Source organism: Caretta caretta, chromosome 4, assembly GCF_965140235.1.
Source record: "Caretta caretta isolate rCarCar2 chromosome 4, rCarCar1.hap1, whole genome shotgun sequence".
Taxonomy (NCBI): Eukaryota; Metazoa; Chordata; order Testudines; family Cheloniidae; genus Caretta; species Caretta caretta.
The window spans coordinates 23,759,740-23,775,928 of NC_134209.1; the positions used below are offsets into that span (position 1 = coordinate 23,759,740).

Here is a 16,189-nt window from a genome sequence, read left to right on the forward strand (position 1 = left end):
AATAAGATCCTGCTGGTTTTTATTTTATTGGTACAACATTTTGGTGGAGAATTGCGAAAGGGGGAATATTGGTAAAAAACCTCAGTTATTGTAAATATTGGTGTGCACACCACCAGCTCTAGTGAGCTAGGCATTTCTATTAGGTTAAACCAGACCTGCTGGCCTCCGAGAAGGTAGCAGGAAAAACAGATTAAACCAGACCTGCTGGCCTCCGAGAAGGTAGCAGGGGACCTGCTGGCCTCCGAGAAGGTAGCAGGAAAAACAGATTAAACCAGACCTGCTGGCCTCCGAGAGGTAGCAGGGAAAACAGATTAAACCAGACCTGCTGGCCTCCGAGAAGGTAGCAGGTGACCTGCTGGCCTCCGAGAAGGTAGCAGGAAAAACAGATTAAACCAGACCTGCTGGCCTCCGAGAAGGTAGCAGGGGACCTGCTGGCCTCCGAGAAGGTAGCAGGGAAAACAGATTAAACCAGACCTGCTGGCCTCCGAGAAGGTAGCAGAGGACCTGCTGGCCTCCGAGAAGGTAGCAGGGAAAACAGATTAAACTAGACCTGCTGGCCTCCGAGAAGGTAGCAGGGAGAAATAGGTTAACTGGACCTGCTGGCCTCTGAGAAGGTAGCAGGGGACCTGCTGGCCTCCGAGAAGGTAGCAGGGAAGAACAGGTTAACCGACCTGCTGGCCTCCGAGAAGGTAGCAGGGAGAAATAGGTTAACCAGACCTGCTGGCCTCCGAGAAGGTAGCAGGGAGAAATAGGTTAACTGGACCTGCTGGCCTCTGGGAAGGTAGCAGGGGACCTGCTGGCCTCCGGGAAGGTAGCAGGGGAAAAACGCATAGATTAAGCTATGATTTCAGAATCTAGGCTGTGCCACTTGCTAAGTAATACCAGCAGTGACAAAGATTGAAATATCCATGTTAAGATGTTTAAAAGAAAACAGGGTAAGCCAGTACCAGAGGGAGGAATGGAGTCAGAAGGAACTCCAACCTCACCTTTTGTTAAAGAAATTACACCTTTTAAACAAATCCTTCAAAAATGTGGGCACAGTCCTTGGACTAAACAAGCCCTAGCTGATGTCTGCACTATTTCGGACCTAGAGGATAGATTGGCTCAGTATATCCTCATATACAAACCTTCTAGTGCTGCCAAAAGAGATGCAGCAGCAATTTGGTTGTTGTGGGAGGCATGTAAGGATTCTTCCCTCCGCTTGTCTTCATGTAAAGAGGAAAAGGCACAAACGGAAAAGGGAGCAGACAATTGGAAGGTGCTGGCTACAAATACCCAAAGCCAGCTGAAAATAGTGAAAGAGGCACTCCAGGAATACAAAAAGAGTGAAAAAGTTAACTCTGCAGAGGCTGGAGGGAATTAAGCAGTTAAACGTGTATGTATCTGTCTGTGTGTGTGTAAATATGTAAAGTTCTAAGGACCAGTTAGTTTTGTTTTTGTTTTAAATAATGCCACTAAAAATCCATTTGACTCTTTAATTCAAAGTTGCAAAACTGACAGACCTTTTTGCTAGACACAGGTAATTAGTGTTGTTTGGCTTTGGGATTTGGCATTTAACCCTTAAAAGGTAACTCAATGCTTTACAAAATTTAAAATGTTTTTAAGTTGTGGCTGCAGCAGGGCAGTCAAAATCAGGAGAATATAAAAAAAAATTTTTTTTGGATTCTTTTTGTTTGTTTGTTTTTGTAACAAAATAGCAGATGAGAGTTATAGTAAAAAAAAAAAAATATTAAAAAAAGACAGTGCCTCTCTGAAGCAACAGCAGGGGTGAGGTGCACAAAACAAAAAGAAGCAATGTTAGAAACACTGAGTCTTAAAATGGCTCTGAGTAATCAGACTGTCACTTTGATAAAGGTACATGAAAACTCTGTAAGCAAAAAAAAAAGAAATAGTAACACCTTATGTAAAAATGGATCTGGATAATGTTATAGAAGTTAAACTATGGAAGGAATGTGCATTTGCCCCAGAACATGTGCAGGGTATATTGTAGAAGGGGCAAAAGAAATACAAACATACCATGCTACTTAATTAAAATGCTATTAGGGCTCCAAAGGGAGCCACAATAGGTTGGGTTTTCTTTTTCAGATTGCTGTGTGTTTTGGAAGCAGAAGTTAAAAGTAATCAAAACTCTGGTGAAAGTTGATTGTGTCCCTTTTAAGATAAAAGAAAAGGAGTACTTGTGGCACCTTAGAGACTAACCAATTTATTTGAGCATGAGCTTTCGTGAGCTACAGCTCACTTCATCAGATGTTTACCGTGGAAACTGCAGCAGACTTTATATACACACAGAGAATATGAAACAATACCTCCTCCCACCCCACTGTCCTGCTGGTAATAGCTTATCTAAAGTGATCAACAGGTGGGCCATTTCCAGCACAAATCCAGGTTTTCTCACCCTCCACCCCCCACACAAATTCACTCTCCTGCTGGTGCTAGCCCATCCAAAGTGACAACTCTTTACATAATCAAGTAGGGCTATTTCCTGCATAGATCAAGGTTTTCTCACATCTCCCCCACCCCCATACACACACAAACTCACTCTCCTGCTGGTAATAGCTCATCTAAACTGACCACTCTCCAAGTTTAAATCCAAGTTAAACTAGAACATCTGGGGGGGGGGGTAGGAAAAAACAAGAAGAAACAGGCTACCTTGCATAATGACTTAGCCACTCCCAGTCTCTATTTAAGCCTAAATTAATAGTATCCAATTTGCAAATGAATTCCAATTCAGCAGTTTCTCGCTGGAGTCTGGATTTGAAGTTTTTTTGTTTTAAGATAGCGACCTTCATGTCTGTGATTGCGTGACCAGAGAGATTGAAGTGTTCTCCGACTGGTTTATGAATGTTATAATTCTTGACATCTGATTTGTGTCCATTTATTCTTTTACGTAGAGACTGTCCAGTTTGACCAATGTACATGGCAGAGGGGCATTGCTGGCACATGATGGCATATATCACATTGGTGGATGTGCAGGTGAACGAGCCTCTGATAGTGTGGCTGATGTTATTAGGCCCTGTGATGGTGTCCCCTGAATAGATATGTGGGCACAATTGGCAACGGGCTTTGTTGCAAGGATAAGTTCCTGGGTTAGTGGTTCTGTTGTGTGGTATGTGGTTGTTGGTGAGTATTTGCTTCAGGTTGCGGGGCTGTCTGTAGGCAAGGACTGGCCTGTCTCCCAAGACTTGTGAGAGTGTTGGGTCATCCTTTAGGATAGGTTGTAGATCCTTAATAATGCGTTGGAGGGGATTTAGTTGGGGGCTGAAGGTGACCGCTAGTGGCGTTCTGTTGTTTTCTTTGTTAGGCCTGTCCTGTAGTAGGTAACTTCTGGGAACTCTTCTGGCTCTATCAATCTGTTTCTTTACTTCTGCAGGTGGGTATTGTAGTTGTAAGAAAGCTTGACAGAGATCTTGTAGGTGTTTGTCTCTGTCTGAGGGGTTGGAGCAAATGCGGTTGTATCGCAGAGCTTGGCTATAGACGATGGATCGTGTGGTGTGGTCAGGGTGAAAGCTGGAGGCATGCAGGTAGGAATAGCGGTCAGTAGGTTTCCGGTATAGGGTGGTGTTTATGTGGCCATTGTTTATTAGCACTGTAGTGTCCAGGAAGTGGATCTCTTGTGTGGACTGGACCAGGCTGAGGTTGGTGGTGGGATGGAAATTGTTGAAATCGTGGTGGAATTCCTCAAGGGCTTCTTTTCCATGGGTCCAGATGATGAAGATGTCATCAATATAGCGCAAGTAGAGTAGGGGCTTTAGGGGACGAGAGCTGAGGAAGCGTTGTTCTAAATCAGCCATAAAAATGTTGGCATACTGTGGGGCCATGCGGGTACCCATAGCAGTGCCGCTGATCTGAAGGTATACATTGTCCCCAAATGTGAAATAGTTATGGGTAAGGACAAAGTCACAAAGTTCAGCCACCAGGTTAGCCGTGACATTATCGGGGATAGTGTTTTTGACGGCTTGTAGTCCATCTTTGTGTGGAATGTTGGTGTAGAGGGCTTCTACATCCATAGTAGCCAGGATGGTGTTATCAGGAAGATCACCGATGGAATCACCGATGGATTGAAGTTTCCTCAGGAAGTCAGTGGTGTCTCGAAGGTAACTGGGAGTGCTGGTAGCGTAGGGCCTGAGGAGGGAGTCTACATAGCCAGACAATCCTGCTGTCAGGGTGCCAATGCCTGAGATGATGGGGCGCCCAGGATTTCCAGGTTTATGGATCTTGGGTAGTAGATAGAATATCCCAGGTCGGGGTTCCAGGGGTGTGTCTGTGCGGATTTGATCTTGTGCTTTTTCAGGAAGTTTCTTGAGCAAATGCTGTAGTTGCTTTTGGTAACTCTCAGTGGGATCATAGGGTAATGGCTTGTAGAAACTCGTGTTGGAGAGCTGCCGAGCAGCCTCTTGTTCATATTCCGACCTATTCATGATGACAACAGCACCTCCTTTGTCAGCCTTTTTGATTATGATGTCAGAGTTGTTTCTGAGGCTGTGGATGGCATTGCGTTCCGCATGGCTGAGGTTATGGGGCAAGTGATGCTGCTTTTCCACAATTTCAGCCCGTGCACGTCGGCGGAAGCACTCTATGTAGAAGTCCAGTCTGCTGTTTCGACCTTCAGGAGGAGTCCATCTAGAATCCCTCTTTCTGTAGTGTTGGCAGGGAGACCTCTGTGGATAGAGTCTCTGAGCTGCTGATGGCTTTAAATCCAAAAGCAGGAAGTTTCTGTGAAAATGCAAATTACCTAAATGATAAAGGAAGGAAAGAACTAGCAGCACAAAGGAGCTGCAGATAAAGGACATACCTGGTCAGCAAACAAATTGTCTAAATAAAAGGCATGGGATAACAAGATAATTTTAATAAATTTAATGATAAGAAGTATCCCTGTAACAACGTATAGTGTATGATTTTTGGAAAAATCCTTCAAGGTCGTATGGTAATGATGCTTCTCAGTTATTACCTGTAAATAAAACTTAAAGCTTAACACAGCAGGAAAAACATTATAAACTTGGTCTGCTGTATAAGAAGGAAAACTCAGGGATTTAATGACTAAACAGTGGGATAATTTCCCCATAACCCTTAAAAGATAAAAGCCATTGAAACCTGGCCTGCCTATAGAACAAAAACAGGAAAATATGGGGGCAATTTCTCTGTTTACCTGCAATCAGCAAGGGTATTTGTAAAAGAAATATTTTAAGCAATAATCTGCCACCCCAAAAGGGGTAGAAACATGTTCTTTTTGTCTTTCAGAAAATCAGGAAAAGCTGATGCCAGCTGAAAAGCAACCCAATACCATGAATCTACTGTCACAATAGAAATTGTGTTCTGTGTTCTATGTTTTGTCTTGTTGCTAGCACTGTTGTGTGTTTAAAAAAAAAAAATACTGAAGACCTGCAGGAACTTAAAAATAAATTAAGCTTTCTGTCCCAGCTACAGGACAGCCTGATACAAAAACAAGTACATGCCAATGTAGACTTGGTCCAAATTGGTCTGGGTAACCTAAAAGGCCGATGGAATCTTTAGTAATGGCTTAATACTACCACATGGCTTATCCATAAGAAAAAAAAATATTAGAAATAGGAAACTACACTGCCATAGCTATGGGATGCACTGAAATGCAGATACCTGCACTAGCTACTTTGGAACACAAAATGTTCTGGGTCATATTGGGAAATATTAAGGGTTTGATGCATTTGTTAAAAAAGAAAGAGATCATTGTTTGACACTTATCAATATGAATGGATGCAATATGTTTCCAGTACTGTAAACCAGACTTGCTAATGGGAGAAATTGTTGTCAAAATTGCACACCAACAGTCCCTGGAGGCAAAGGTATTGAAGGTTAACCCACTCCCCATATTACACATGGGATCCTTTTGGCTACCCTGGACCTTGAGCCAGTGGGCTGGGGAGGGAGGGAAGCTATTCGACACTAGAGGTTGTACCGAATGGACTCCTCAAAAGTGGGTGTGCCTCATCTTGCCTGTTGCCCCAGAACCTTGTAGTAAAGATACATCACTAGGATCATGTATGTGGCATGAATCGGAATCACAAACTCAAATTGCCTCACAGTACTTTCTCTTGAATAGGCTACATAGAAAGTGACACTGACAATTATAAATCTTAGTGTCAAAAGGGGGATTATGTTGGATCATATTAAAGAAGTTCTGTATTAAAATCACAAATGAGTTTGATTCCCCATAGTTTAAATTCCAGGGTATTACTAATTAAGAAGTCTCTTGGTTTTTGGTACTGTTTCTCTCCCTCTATGTGTGAAACTTGCAAGCTGCTAATTGTGTTAGTACATTCTAAGACAGAGTCTGTTCTCAAAGCAATTCACAGAGAGAGAGACTCAAAGCAATACTCTAACAACAGAAACAACACCCAGAGACTCCCCACCCTTTTGTTGTATTAACAATTGTGATTAAAATAGAGATAGAAGATGTATGTGGATGGATGCTTGGTGTGGATAATAACTGAATGATCAGGGAGGTGCCAGCCTAAGAATCCAGTGTCCATGGGCTGAAGAAGGCGTCAAGTGGAAATAACCAGAGGACCCCCCGGAGGGCAGACTGGAATCCACCCAACAGCCTCAAGAATGGGAGAACCAAAGAACAAGATAACATCTTGGAGCCGTCAGGAATGTGCTATCTGCTGATTGATTCAGCAACAGCATGATGAAGCAATTCCCATAGACTGGCATAGGAAGAAATTCCTATAAAAATAGACTCTAAAAAGTGAGAACTTTGGGGGGGTCTGATTCTGCAAACCAACTTCCAGGAGCATCAGATGAGCATCTGACAAGGCCCTGCTCCCTCCTCATGTCCAGGCCACCTGGCCAGTGGCTTGGCATGAGCAACTCTAAGGCTGGTAACTATGATAACAACCTTGCAGAACCTGTGTGTGTGTGTGTGTGTGTGTGTGTGTGTGTGTGTGTGTGTGTGTGTGTGTGAATGAATGTGTGAATAAATATGAGATTGAATGGAATGTTATAACTAGAACTAACTGCTTTCTATGATTCTTTCTGTATTCACAATAAATGTGGTATTTTGCCTTTTTCCCTTTAATAAGATCCTGCTGGTTTTTATTTTATTGGTACAACAATAGCTGTGGTTGAATTAGAGCAGATCTTTTAGAAAAACACCCAATCTTGATTTTAAAATTGCCAGTAACAGAGAATCCACCACCACCCTTGGTAAATTGTTCCAGTGGTTAATTACCCTCACTGTTAAAAATGTGCACCTTATTTCTAGCCTGATTTGTTTAGCTTCAGCTTCCAGACATTGGTTCTTGTTGTATCTTTATTAGCTAGAATGAAGAGCTCATTATCAAATTCCTGTTCCCATGTAGGTGCTTATAGACTATGATCAAGTCACCGCTTAACCTTCTCTTTGATAAGCTAAATAGCCTTAGCTCCTTGTGTCTCACCATAAGGCATGTTTTCTAATCCTTTAATCATTCTTGTGGCTTTGTCTGAACCCTCTCCAATTTTTCAACATCCTTCTTGAAGTGTGGACACCAGAACTGGACCCAAATTCCAGTAGCAATCGCATCAGTGCCAAATACAGAGGTAACACAACCTCCTTACTTCTACCCTGTTTATTCATCCCAGGATTGCATTAACCTTTTGACCACAGCATTGCACACGGGTAAGGGTAAGGTAAGGTAAGGTAAGGTAAGGGTGTGAAATCAGCCTCAGTCTATCATATTTTGTCTTGTTTTAATCACCAGAGGAAGACATGTTCAGCTAATTATCCATCACGAGCCCAAAGTCTTTTTCAGAATCACTGCTCCCCAGAATAGAGTTCCCCATCCTGCAAGTATGGCCTATACGCTTTGCTCCTAGGTGTATAACTTTACATTTGGCCATATTGAAGTGCTTATTGTTTACTTGGCTATGTTTATCAAGTTATCCAGATTGCTGGGTATTAGTGATCTGTCCTCTTCATTATTCACCACTCCCCCAATCTTTGTGTCACCTGCAAACTATCCGTGGTTATTTTATGTTCTCTTCCAGGCCATTGATAAAAATAGTTGCTTCTAAACTGATGAACTAAATTGGAAAAAGGCACTTTTATTCTGGGATTAGTGTGTCTACATGGGGATTTATACCAGTATGCCTACAGCGGTATAAATATCCTAGTATAAGTATGCCACTAAATTCCCCACATAGACAAGCCCATACTCACTTCTTCTAAACATGTGGGTCTCGTACAGATCTTTATGTCAAGCTTAGTGCCAGGGTATAACATGATCCAGTGGCTGGAAACTGAAGCTAGACAAATTCAGACTGGAATAAAAGGATATTTTTTTTAACAGTGAGGGTAATTAACCATTGAAACAATCCGGCCCGGCCCTGTACCAAATGGCAACCCAGGTGAGGTGCATCTTCAGTGCTCCCCCCACCGCCCATTTGTTAAAATTTTGAGCACATTTTTTTTTGCATTTGTAGCCCATTTCACGACTTTAATGCGCTATTTGCATGCATGATTTATCCGTGTCATATAAGCCCAGGAGGGGTGGTGGAGGAGAGAAGCACCAGGAGGGGTGGTGGAGGAGGGAAGGACAAGGCCACACAGCACTTTAAAAGTTTAAAACTTTAAAACTTATTGAATGCCAGCCTTCTGTTGCTTGGGCAATCCCCTGGGTAGAGTGGCTGGGTGGCCGGAGGCCCCCCCACCGCGTTCTTGGGCGTCTGGGTGAGGAGGCTATGGAACTTGGGGAGGAGGGTGGTTGGTTACACAGGGGCTGTAGAGGCGGTCTGTGCTCCTGCTACCTTTCCTGCAGCTCAACCATATGCTGGAGCGCATTAGTTTGATCCTCCAGCAACCTCAGTATTGAATCCTGCCTCCTCTCATCACACTGCCGCCACCTTTCAGCTTCAGCCCTCTCTTCAGCCCGCCACTTCTCTTCCTGGTCATTTTGTGCTTTCCTGCACTCTGAAATTGTCTGCCTCCACGCATCCGTCTGTGCTCTGTCAGTGTGGAGGACAGCATGAGCTCAGAGAACATTTAATCAGGCGTGTGTTTTTTTCACCTTCTGATCTTCGCTAGCCTCTGGGAAGGAGAAGATCCTGTGATCCTTGAAACACATGCAGCTGGTGGAGAAAAAAAAAAGGGACAGTGGTATTTAAAAAGACACATTTTATAGAACAATGGGTACACACTTTCACGGTAAACCTTGCTGTTAACATTACATACATAGCACATGTGCTTTCGTTCCAAGGTCACATTTTGCCTCCCCCCAGCGCGTGGTTAGCACCTCCATCCTTCCCCCTCCCCGTGGCTAACAGCGGAGAACATTTCTGTTCAGCCACAGGCAAACAGCCCAGCAGGAACGGGCACCTCTGAATGTCCCCTTAAGAAAAGCACCCTATTTCAACCAGCTGGCCATGAATGATATCACTCTCCTGAGGATAACACAGAGAGATAAAGAAGGGATGTTGTTTGAACGCCAGCAAACATACACTGCAATGCTTTGTTCTACAATGATTCCTGAGTACGTGTTACTGGCCTGGAGTGGTAAAGTGTCCTACCATGGTGGATGGAATAAGGCTGCCCTCCCCAGAAACCTTTTGCAAAGGCTTTGGGAGTACATCCAGGAGAGCCGCAAATGCCAGGGCAAATTAATCATTAAACATTCTTGCTTTTAAACCATGTATACTATTTTAAAAGGTACACTCACCAGAGGTCCCTTCTCCGCCTGGCAGGTCCGGCATGCAGCCTTGGGTGGGTTCGGGGGGTACTGGCTCCAGGTCCTGGGTGAAAAACAGTTCCTGGCTGTCGGGAAAACCGGTTTCTCCACTTGCTTGCTGTGAGCTATCTACAACCTCATCATTATCATCATCTTCTTCATCCCCAAAACCTGCTTCCGTGTTGCCTCCATCTCCATTGAAGGAGTCAAACAACACGGCTGGGGTAGTGGTGGCTGAACCCCCTAAAATGGCATGCAGCTCATCATAGAAGCGGCATGTTTCGGGCTCTGACCCGGAGCGGCCGATTGCCTCTCTGGTTTTCTGGTAGGCTTGCCTCAGCTCCTTCAGTTTCACGCGGCACTGCTTCGGGTCCCTGTTATGGCCTCTGTCCTTCATGCCCTGGGAGATTTTGACAAATGTTTTGGCATTTCGAAAACTGGAACGTAGTTCTGATAGCACAGATTCCTCTCCCCATACAGCGATCAGATCCCGTACCTCCCGTTCGGTCCACCTCTGCTGATGAGCTCTGCATGGTCACCTTTGCTGATGAGCTCTGCATGGTCACCTGCAGCTTGCCACGCTGGCCAAACAGGAAATTGAAATTCAATAGTTCACGGGCCTTTTCCTGTCTACCTGGCCAGTGCATCTGAGTTGAGAGTGCTGTCCAGAGCGGTCACAATAGAGCACTCTGGCATAGCTCACGGAGGCCAATATCGTCTAATTGAGTCCACAGTACTCCAAATTCGACCCAGCAAGGTCGATTTCAGCGCTAATCCCCTTGTCGGAGGTGGAGTAAGGAAATTGATTTTAAGAGCCCTTTAAGTCAAAAAAAAGGGCTTCGTCGTGTTCACGGGTGCAGGGTTAAATCGATTTAACGCTGCTAAATTTGACCTCAACTCCTAGTGTAGACCAGGGCTTAATCCCAAATGTGAGTTGACTCATCTTTGGGACTTTTAAATATTAACAGAAATAGTGCACTTTTTTCTGATTAGTATGTCCTTCACACTTGCACAGAATTTGTAGTGAAAACTTTGGTCCATGTTTCCAAGCAAGATTCCTAAGAGATATGAGAAAACAGGGCACGCTTAATGGAGTGCCAGGAGCTGAGATAATTTGACTCACTTCTCCCCACTCCTCACACCACACAATGTTTATTTGTGGCTTTCACTTCAAGAATTTCCCCAGTGTTATTTTTGCCTCGGAGAGCAAGACAATGGTCACGTGTTGGGACTTTCCTGCACAGATTGAATAATCTCTGGTTATTTTAGCTGTCACGACAATAATCAAGACCAATCAGCATCAAGAGGGAAAAGGCTGAGAGTATAAATGTACACTGGGACACACTTTGTCTCAGGCACTCCTCAACCTCTCCCAGACATCCAAGAATCATACAGAAGAACCTTCGCTCTCATCACCATGAAGGGAACCTGGGCTGTTGTCCTTTGTTCAGTGCTCCTGCTCGCGGCTGAAATTCAAGGTAAGAGGCAGCAGTATAAAAAAAGACGTGTAATACAGTGAGAAAGCCAGAGGTGTGATTAACTGGAGAGCTGTGCAGAATAAATGCTTGGAACTTCCTTTTGTGGCAAAAAAGTGATCTATGTTCAGGGTTTGTGTTCTACTGCCACTCACAAACATCTGTCCGCTCTGCTCGTGTCTAGAAGGTGTGTGTTGTCCACACAGGACTCGGACTGATCTGCTTGTATTTAGCAGGGAAATGAATAGGACAGTTTTTGGCAGGCTTGGATTTCTGCCCAGACTGTTCCCTAGTTTGTAAGGGTGTGAAATCAGCCTCAGTCCATCATATTTTTGTCTTGTTTTAATCACCAGAGGAAGACAGTTTGGGCCTGATCCAAAGCACATTCCAGTCAGAGGGAACTTTCCCACTGATATCAGTGGGTGTTGGATCAGACCCTTTGTGAGCAACAATGATTTTAGGTCCAACTGCTCCCTCTGTTCATTCACTCCCATCACTTTTACACCAGGAGTGACTCCTGTTTTCCATTGACTCGTGTGAGAGCGGAATCAGGCTCTCTGACTTCAAAACTAACGAGATGAAGGCAAAAGAGTGTAGCGCTTTTTGTGACATTGACCTCATGTAAATATGCACATGGTAACATTGCAGGACAAATGACTCTGCAGCCCTGAGGATGAAATGGAGTGTTTTCAACCTCTCTTCTTCCAACTTAAACATATTTTACTGAAGGCATCTCAGGTATCTAATATCATTCTAATCTCTCTCTCTCATGGCACATTTCTTTTAGGGCAGCTGACCTATGGACATGGACATTGCACCTGCAAAGAGAAAGGTTCTGATTTCATTCAGCGAAAAGCCTTAGGAAAAATAGAAGTGATTCCCAAGAGCTCTTCCTGTGACCATGTTGAGATCATGTGAGTAATGACTTAACTGCTCAGATATCGCCACTCAGAGGGACTGCTTGTTGCAATGGCAGGAAATATGGGGATTTTTCCCCCTTTAATGTAACCCCAGGTTCTGATGTCCATCTCCGTATTCCAAGCAAAGCGAAGTGCAATGAGGCTAGAGACTAAAGCCCAGGTCATAAGCTGGTATAATCAACACAGCTTCACAGACTTCAGTGGAAATACACCAACCCATAGCAGTTCCAGACTAGCCTGGAGGGTGGGATTCTCCAGGGCTCTGTGCCTTGTTTAGTCAATGACCCCAGATCTGAACAGGAGCATTTTGCACTCAGTTGGCACGGGGTAAATGACTACACAGGTTTTAGGGATTCAGGCCCTGAGGCTAGATGAGAACCTAGATCCCGCTTCCTAGGTGCACATAAATACATCAGGTAGATCATTCTAATGCTTTAGCTGATTTAAGGTCTTTCAATTTTATATTCATTCCCAGCTCATGGCGACAATGTAGCATATCACTCAGCTCACCAAGGGCCAGACTCCTGCTATTCAGACCCTGATCCTAGATAACAAAGACAATGGTGACCTTTCCATTATATGGAAATAAATTCTGTTTTCTTTGTTAATTTCAGTGCTACAATGAAGCCCACTGGAGAGCAAAGATGCTTGAACCCTAATTCCAAATGGGTACAGAAGATAATAACAACCCTCACCAAGAAAAAGTAGGTTTCCCATCCATCTGCAAGGAAAAACTCTCATGTGCTTAAGAGCTCACTTTATTCTTATACATCAGTGAGATCCAACTTTGGGCTCGATGCAGTCTCACAGCCTCAGAAACCTGCATTGCAACCCCAGAAATGGCATATTTTTTGGGACACAGTATAAGGTATCTGGCATATACAGAACCCCCCATTGAAGCAATAACCCCTGCTTCATGCAGAAGAGCAGGTCAAATGCACTGCATTAATTCAAAGGGAAGAACAAGTTCGTTTAAACAGCCTGTGTGTCTCAGGCTCAGTACTAAACTCACTTGTGCTGAATTTTGGGGCTCTTTACCCATGTGTGGGCTTCAAAAGCTGGGAAGAATGGCCACCCTTGATGCCTATTGAGAAATCACATAATCCTTTAGGACCAGACTGTGCCACATTTACCCTCGCTGAGTAACACCTTACTCCACAAGTCATCCGATAGAAAGCAAAGGGACTATTCACAGAGTAAGGTGCCAATCAGCTTAACCCTGGCAGAATCTGGTCCTTTAAATGTAACCTACTGTTCTACCAAGTACTCGATGGCCCTGGTTCTGATGTGACTTAAACTGGTGTAAATCAGAAGTAAGTCCAATGGAGTGGCACAGCGTAAAGCTAGTATGAGAGGAAAATCAAGCCCTTCTGTATGTGAAATCCAGAAAGAAAAATTCTAAAGGATAAAGTTCCCACTGTGTTTTATTTTGACAGGTCTTCACAAAGCACTCACTGGGAAAGGAGAAGAGCTAAAGATCACTTCAACAGACACGTGAGATTTTCGGATTTCAGCGCTTCAGGCTCCCTCTCCAGTGAGCAATGAACTTGAGTCTGCTTCCTCCACCTGGCTCTTCGACTTTTAAAATACAAATGCTGCAGTGAGGCAAGTTGTTCCCAACATACAGTCGTTGCATCCATTAAGGTAACATCTGGGCAGTGACATCATCTCAACACTGTGATGAAACATCAGCATGTCACGGCAGGACGTGCAGTGAGGCATATGTAACCTCAGTAATCCTACTGGCAAACCAATGACAGTAAATGCCCAGTTTGTCTGTGGGGTCTCCTGGTGGCTATAAGTGGTAATAGATTGCTTCTGCTTATCTAATTAGCAAAGGTTTCTTTGAGCCACATGATTGGGTTATTATATTATTATAATCATAACTCGGAGATACAAATATTCTCAGATAACACATACTAAGAATTCTAGTTTATTTTTTCTAGCAGATTTGAAATTAACGTAATTCTTAGATACATGTTCCATGTTCATTTATATAATATAACACATGCTTGTTGTTCTAGGATATGTGTAACATTTGTCTGTAGACTTTATAAATAAAATTGAAGAAGGCTTATAATCTAAAGCCTATCACACTGTGTTATTAACTGATGTATAAACGTTTATTACATAGATTAAATGGATCTGATCTTGATGAAATATAATATAACAAATGAATGTAATATAGTATTCACAAACATTCCTTGTGCTAGACTTCTCCTTTTAAAGATAAACCAATTAAAATGAATAAATGACACTGAAAGTTGTAGCAGTTGCCTTGGAGTTTGTACTATATGTAATCATTCATGAGCTGAAATTTCATTCATAGTGCTAGATATATTTACAGTTGAGTAACTCCATCTGAGAATTAATGCTAATATCCTACCATATTAATTTGATAAAAATTCACGTATAGAAAGCTCAATGCTTGCGTACATTCAATCACACTACAGTGAAGCAATATCCAACCAACAGAACTTTCTCCAGTCCTCCTCCTACAGCTCTAACACCAGAACTGCACCCCATCCCCACCCATTTCCTTACCTTTCCCTGTCACCCCAAAGAAAACCCTGGAAGAACAGATAAGCAGTGCGGCTTCACCTGAAGGTCAACTAGGGTGAACAGATGTCCCTATTTTATAGGGACAATCCTGATATTTGGGCCTTTTTTTCTATAGGCACCTATTGCCCCCCACCCCCTGTTCCAATTTTTCACACTTGCTGTCTGGTCACCGTAAGGTCAACACATTTGGTCCTTGGCAAAGCGCGGTGGGAAAGCTAGTGCCACACTGGAGGGCACCTCCCTGAAGAGGCTCTGGGCCTGATTCCCGTGTACACTGCGGCTCTTTGCTTTGGTGTGGCAGCGTGAAGGGGCTGAGATGTGCGTCCCTGTTCTGTGACACAAAGCAGCTGGTCCCAGAAGAGCAGCACAAGGGCCCAGATCCTCCAGAGTATTTAGGTACCTAATTCCTATTGATTTCAGCGGGAACTAGGTGTCCAACATCTTTGGGGAACTGGGCCCGCTGGCCCCAGCTGGAATGCCCCCTCTGCTGGCCAGGGCAGCTCTTTCCCTTTTATAGAACTAATTCCTGCTAAGCGGGAAGATTTTAATGAAGCATTCTGCACCTATCCCTGTGCCTGCCCCAAGGAGCCCCATCTCTAGTGCTGGCCTTGCTGCCCATCACCCTCAGCAGCACACATAATACTTCCCAGAGCTTTGAAAGGGGAGGGGCGCATGCCTGCAGGGCAGCAGAGATCACAACAAGGAGCAGAGCAAACAGGGCAGGCATTGTGGGATACCACAATGTGGGGAGTTTCCCACATTGTGGGAAAGCCAGTTCTGTCGACAAAAGAATCAGCAGTGTCTACACTGGTTCGTTGTCAACAATAAAGGGAGGGGGAAAGACAGAAGTCTCTCGTAGGGGTGGAAGTGTTTTCTTGCCAAATCTGGGCATTTTTCCCGACAAAAAAGTCTCATTGTAGTATGTACGCTCCTGCTGTTTGGTCGCCAAAAGGCAGTTTTTGGTGACAAAACTTGGTAGTGTAGACAAGGCCTAAACTGACAAACTAAATTGGAAAAAGGCACTCTTATTCTGGGATTAGTGCGTCTACACAGTTTGCAAATTAATTCCAAATGGACACAAACCAGATGTCAAGAATTATAACATTCAAAAACCAGTCGGAGAACACTTCAACCTCCCTGGTCACTCAATGTCAGACCTAAAAGTCGCAATTCTCCAACAACAAAACTTCAAAAACAGACTCCAACGAGAAACTGCAGAATTAGAATTAATTTGCAAACTGGAAGCCATTAAATTAGGCTTCAATAAAGACTGGGAGTGGATGGGTCATTACACAAAGTAAAAACTATTTCCGCATGCTAATTTTCCCCCCACTGTTACTCACACCTTCTTGTCAACTGTTTGAAATGGGCCATCCTGATTATCACTACAAAAGGTTTTTTTCTCCTCTGATAATAGCTCACCTTAATTGCAAAAAGAAAAGGAGTACTTGTGGCACCTTAGAGACTAACCAATTTAGTTGAGCATAAGCTTTCATGAGCTAAAGCTCACTTCATCGGATGCATACTGTGGAAAATACAGAAGATGTTTTTA

The 16,189-nt window shown here is 43.7% G+C and overlaps 1 protein-coding gene and 1 long non-coding RNA gene across 2 annotated transcripts; both read left to right on the forward strand.

Annotated features, from left to right (window-relative positions):
- Window positions 1-378: 378 nt before the first annotated feature.
- On the forward strand, window positions 379-7,057 carry LOC142071832 (uncharacterized). The gene is made up of 2 exons (XR_012668014.1): window positions 379-1,375; window positions 5,239-7,057. It is a non-coding gene; the product is annotated as an uncharacterized LOC142071832 (long non-coding RNA).
- Window positions 7,058-11,039: 3,982 nt separating this feature from the next.
- LOC125635849 (C-X-C motif chemokine 10) lies at window positions 11,040-14,344 on the forward strand. The gene is made up of 4 exons (XM_048848108.2): window positions 11,040-11,158; window positions 11,943-12,069; window positions 12,690-12,779; window positions 13,512-14,344. The coding sequence occupies exons 1-4, from the start codon at window positions 11,098-11,100 to the stop codon at window positions 13,618-13,620; spliced, it is 387 nt and encodes a 128-aa protein (XP_048704065.1). The 5' UTR covers window positions 11,040-11,097; the 3' UTR covers window positions 13,621-14,344.
- Window positions 14,345-16,189: the final 1,845 nt, after the last annotated feature.

Bases quoted from the DNA above. Each gene is read 5' to 3' on its own strand.
- LOC125635849 (XM_048848108.2), top strand. From the start codon at position 11,098: ATGAAGGGAACCTGGGCTGTTGTCCTTTGTTCAGTGCTCCTGCTCGCG. The intron at 11,159-11,942 runs GTAAGAGGCAGC...CATTTCTTTTAG, and splicing joins GCTCGCGGCTGAAATTCAAG to GGCAGCTGACCTATGGACAT. The intron at 12,780-13,511 runs GTAGGTTTCCCA...TTATTTTGACAG, and splicing joins ACAACCCTCACCAAGAAAAA to GTCTTCACAAAGCACTCACT.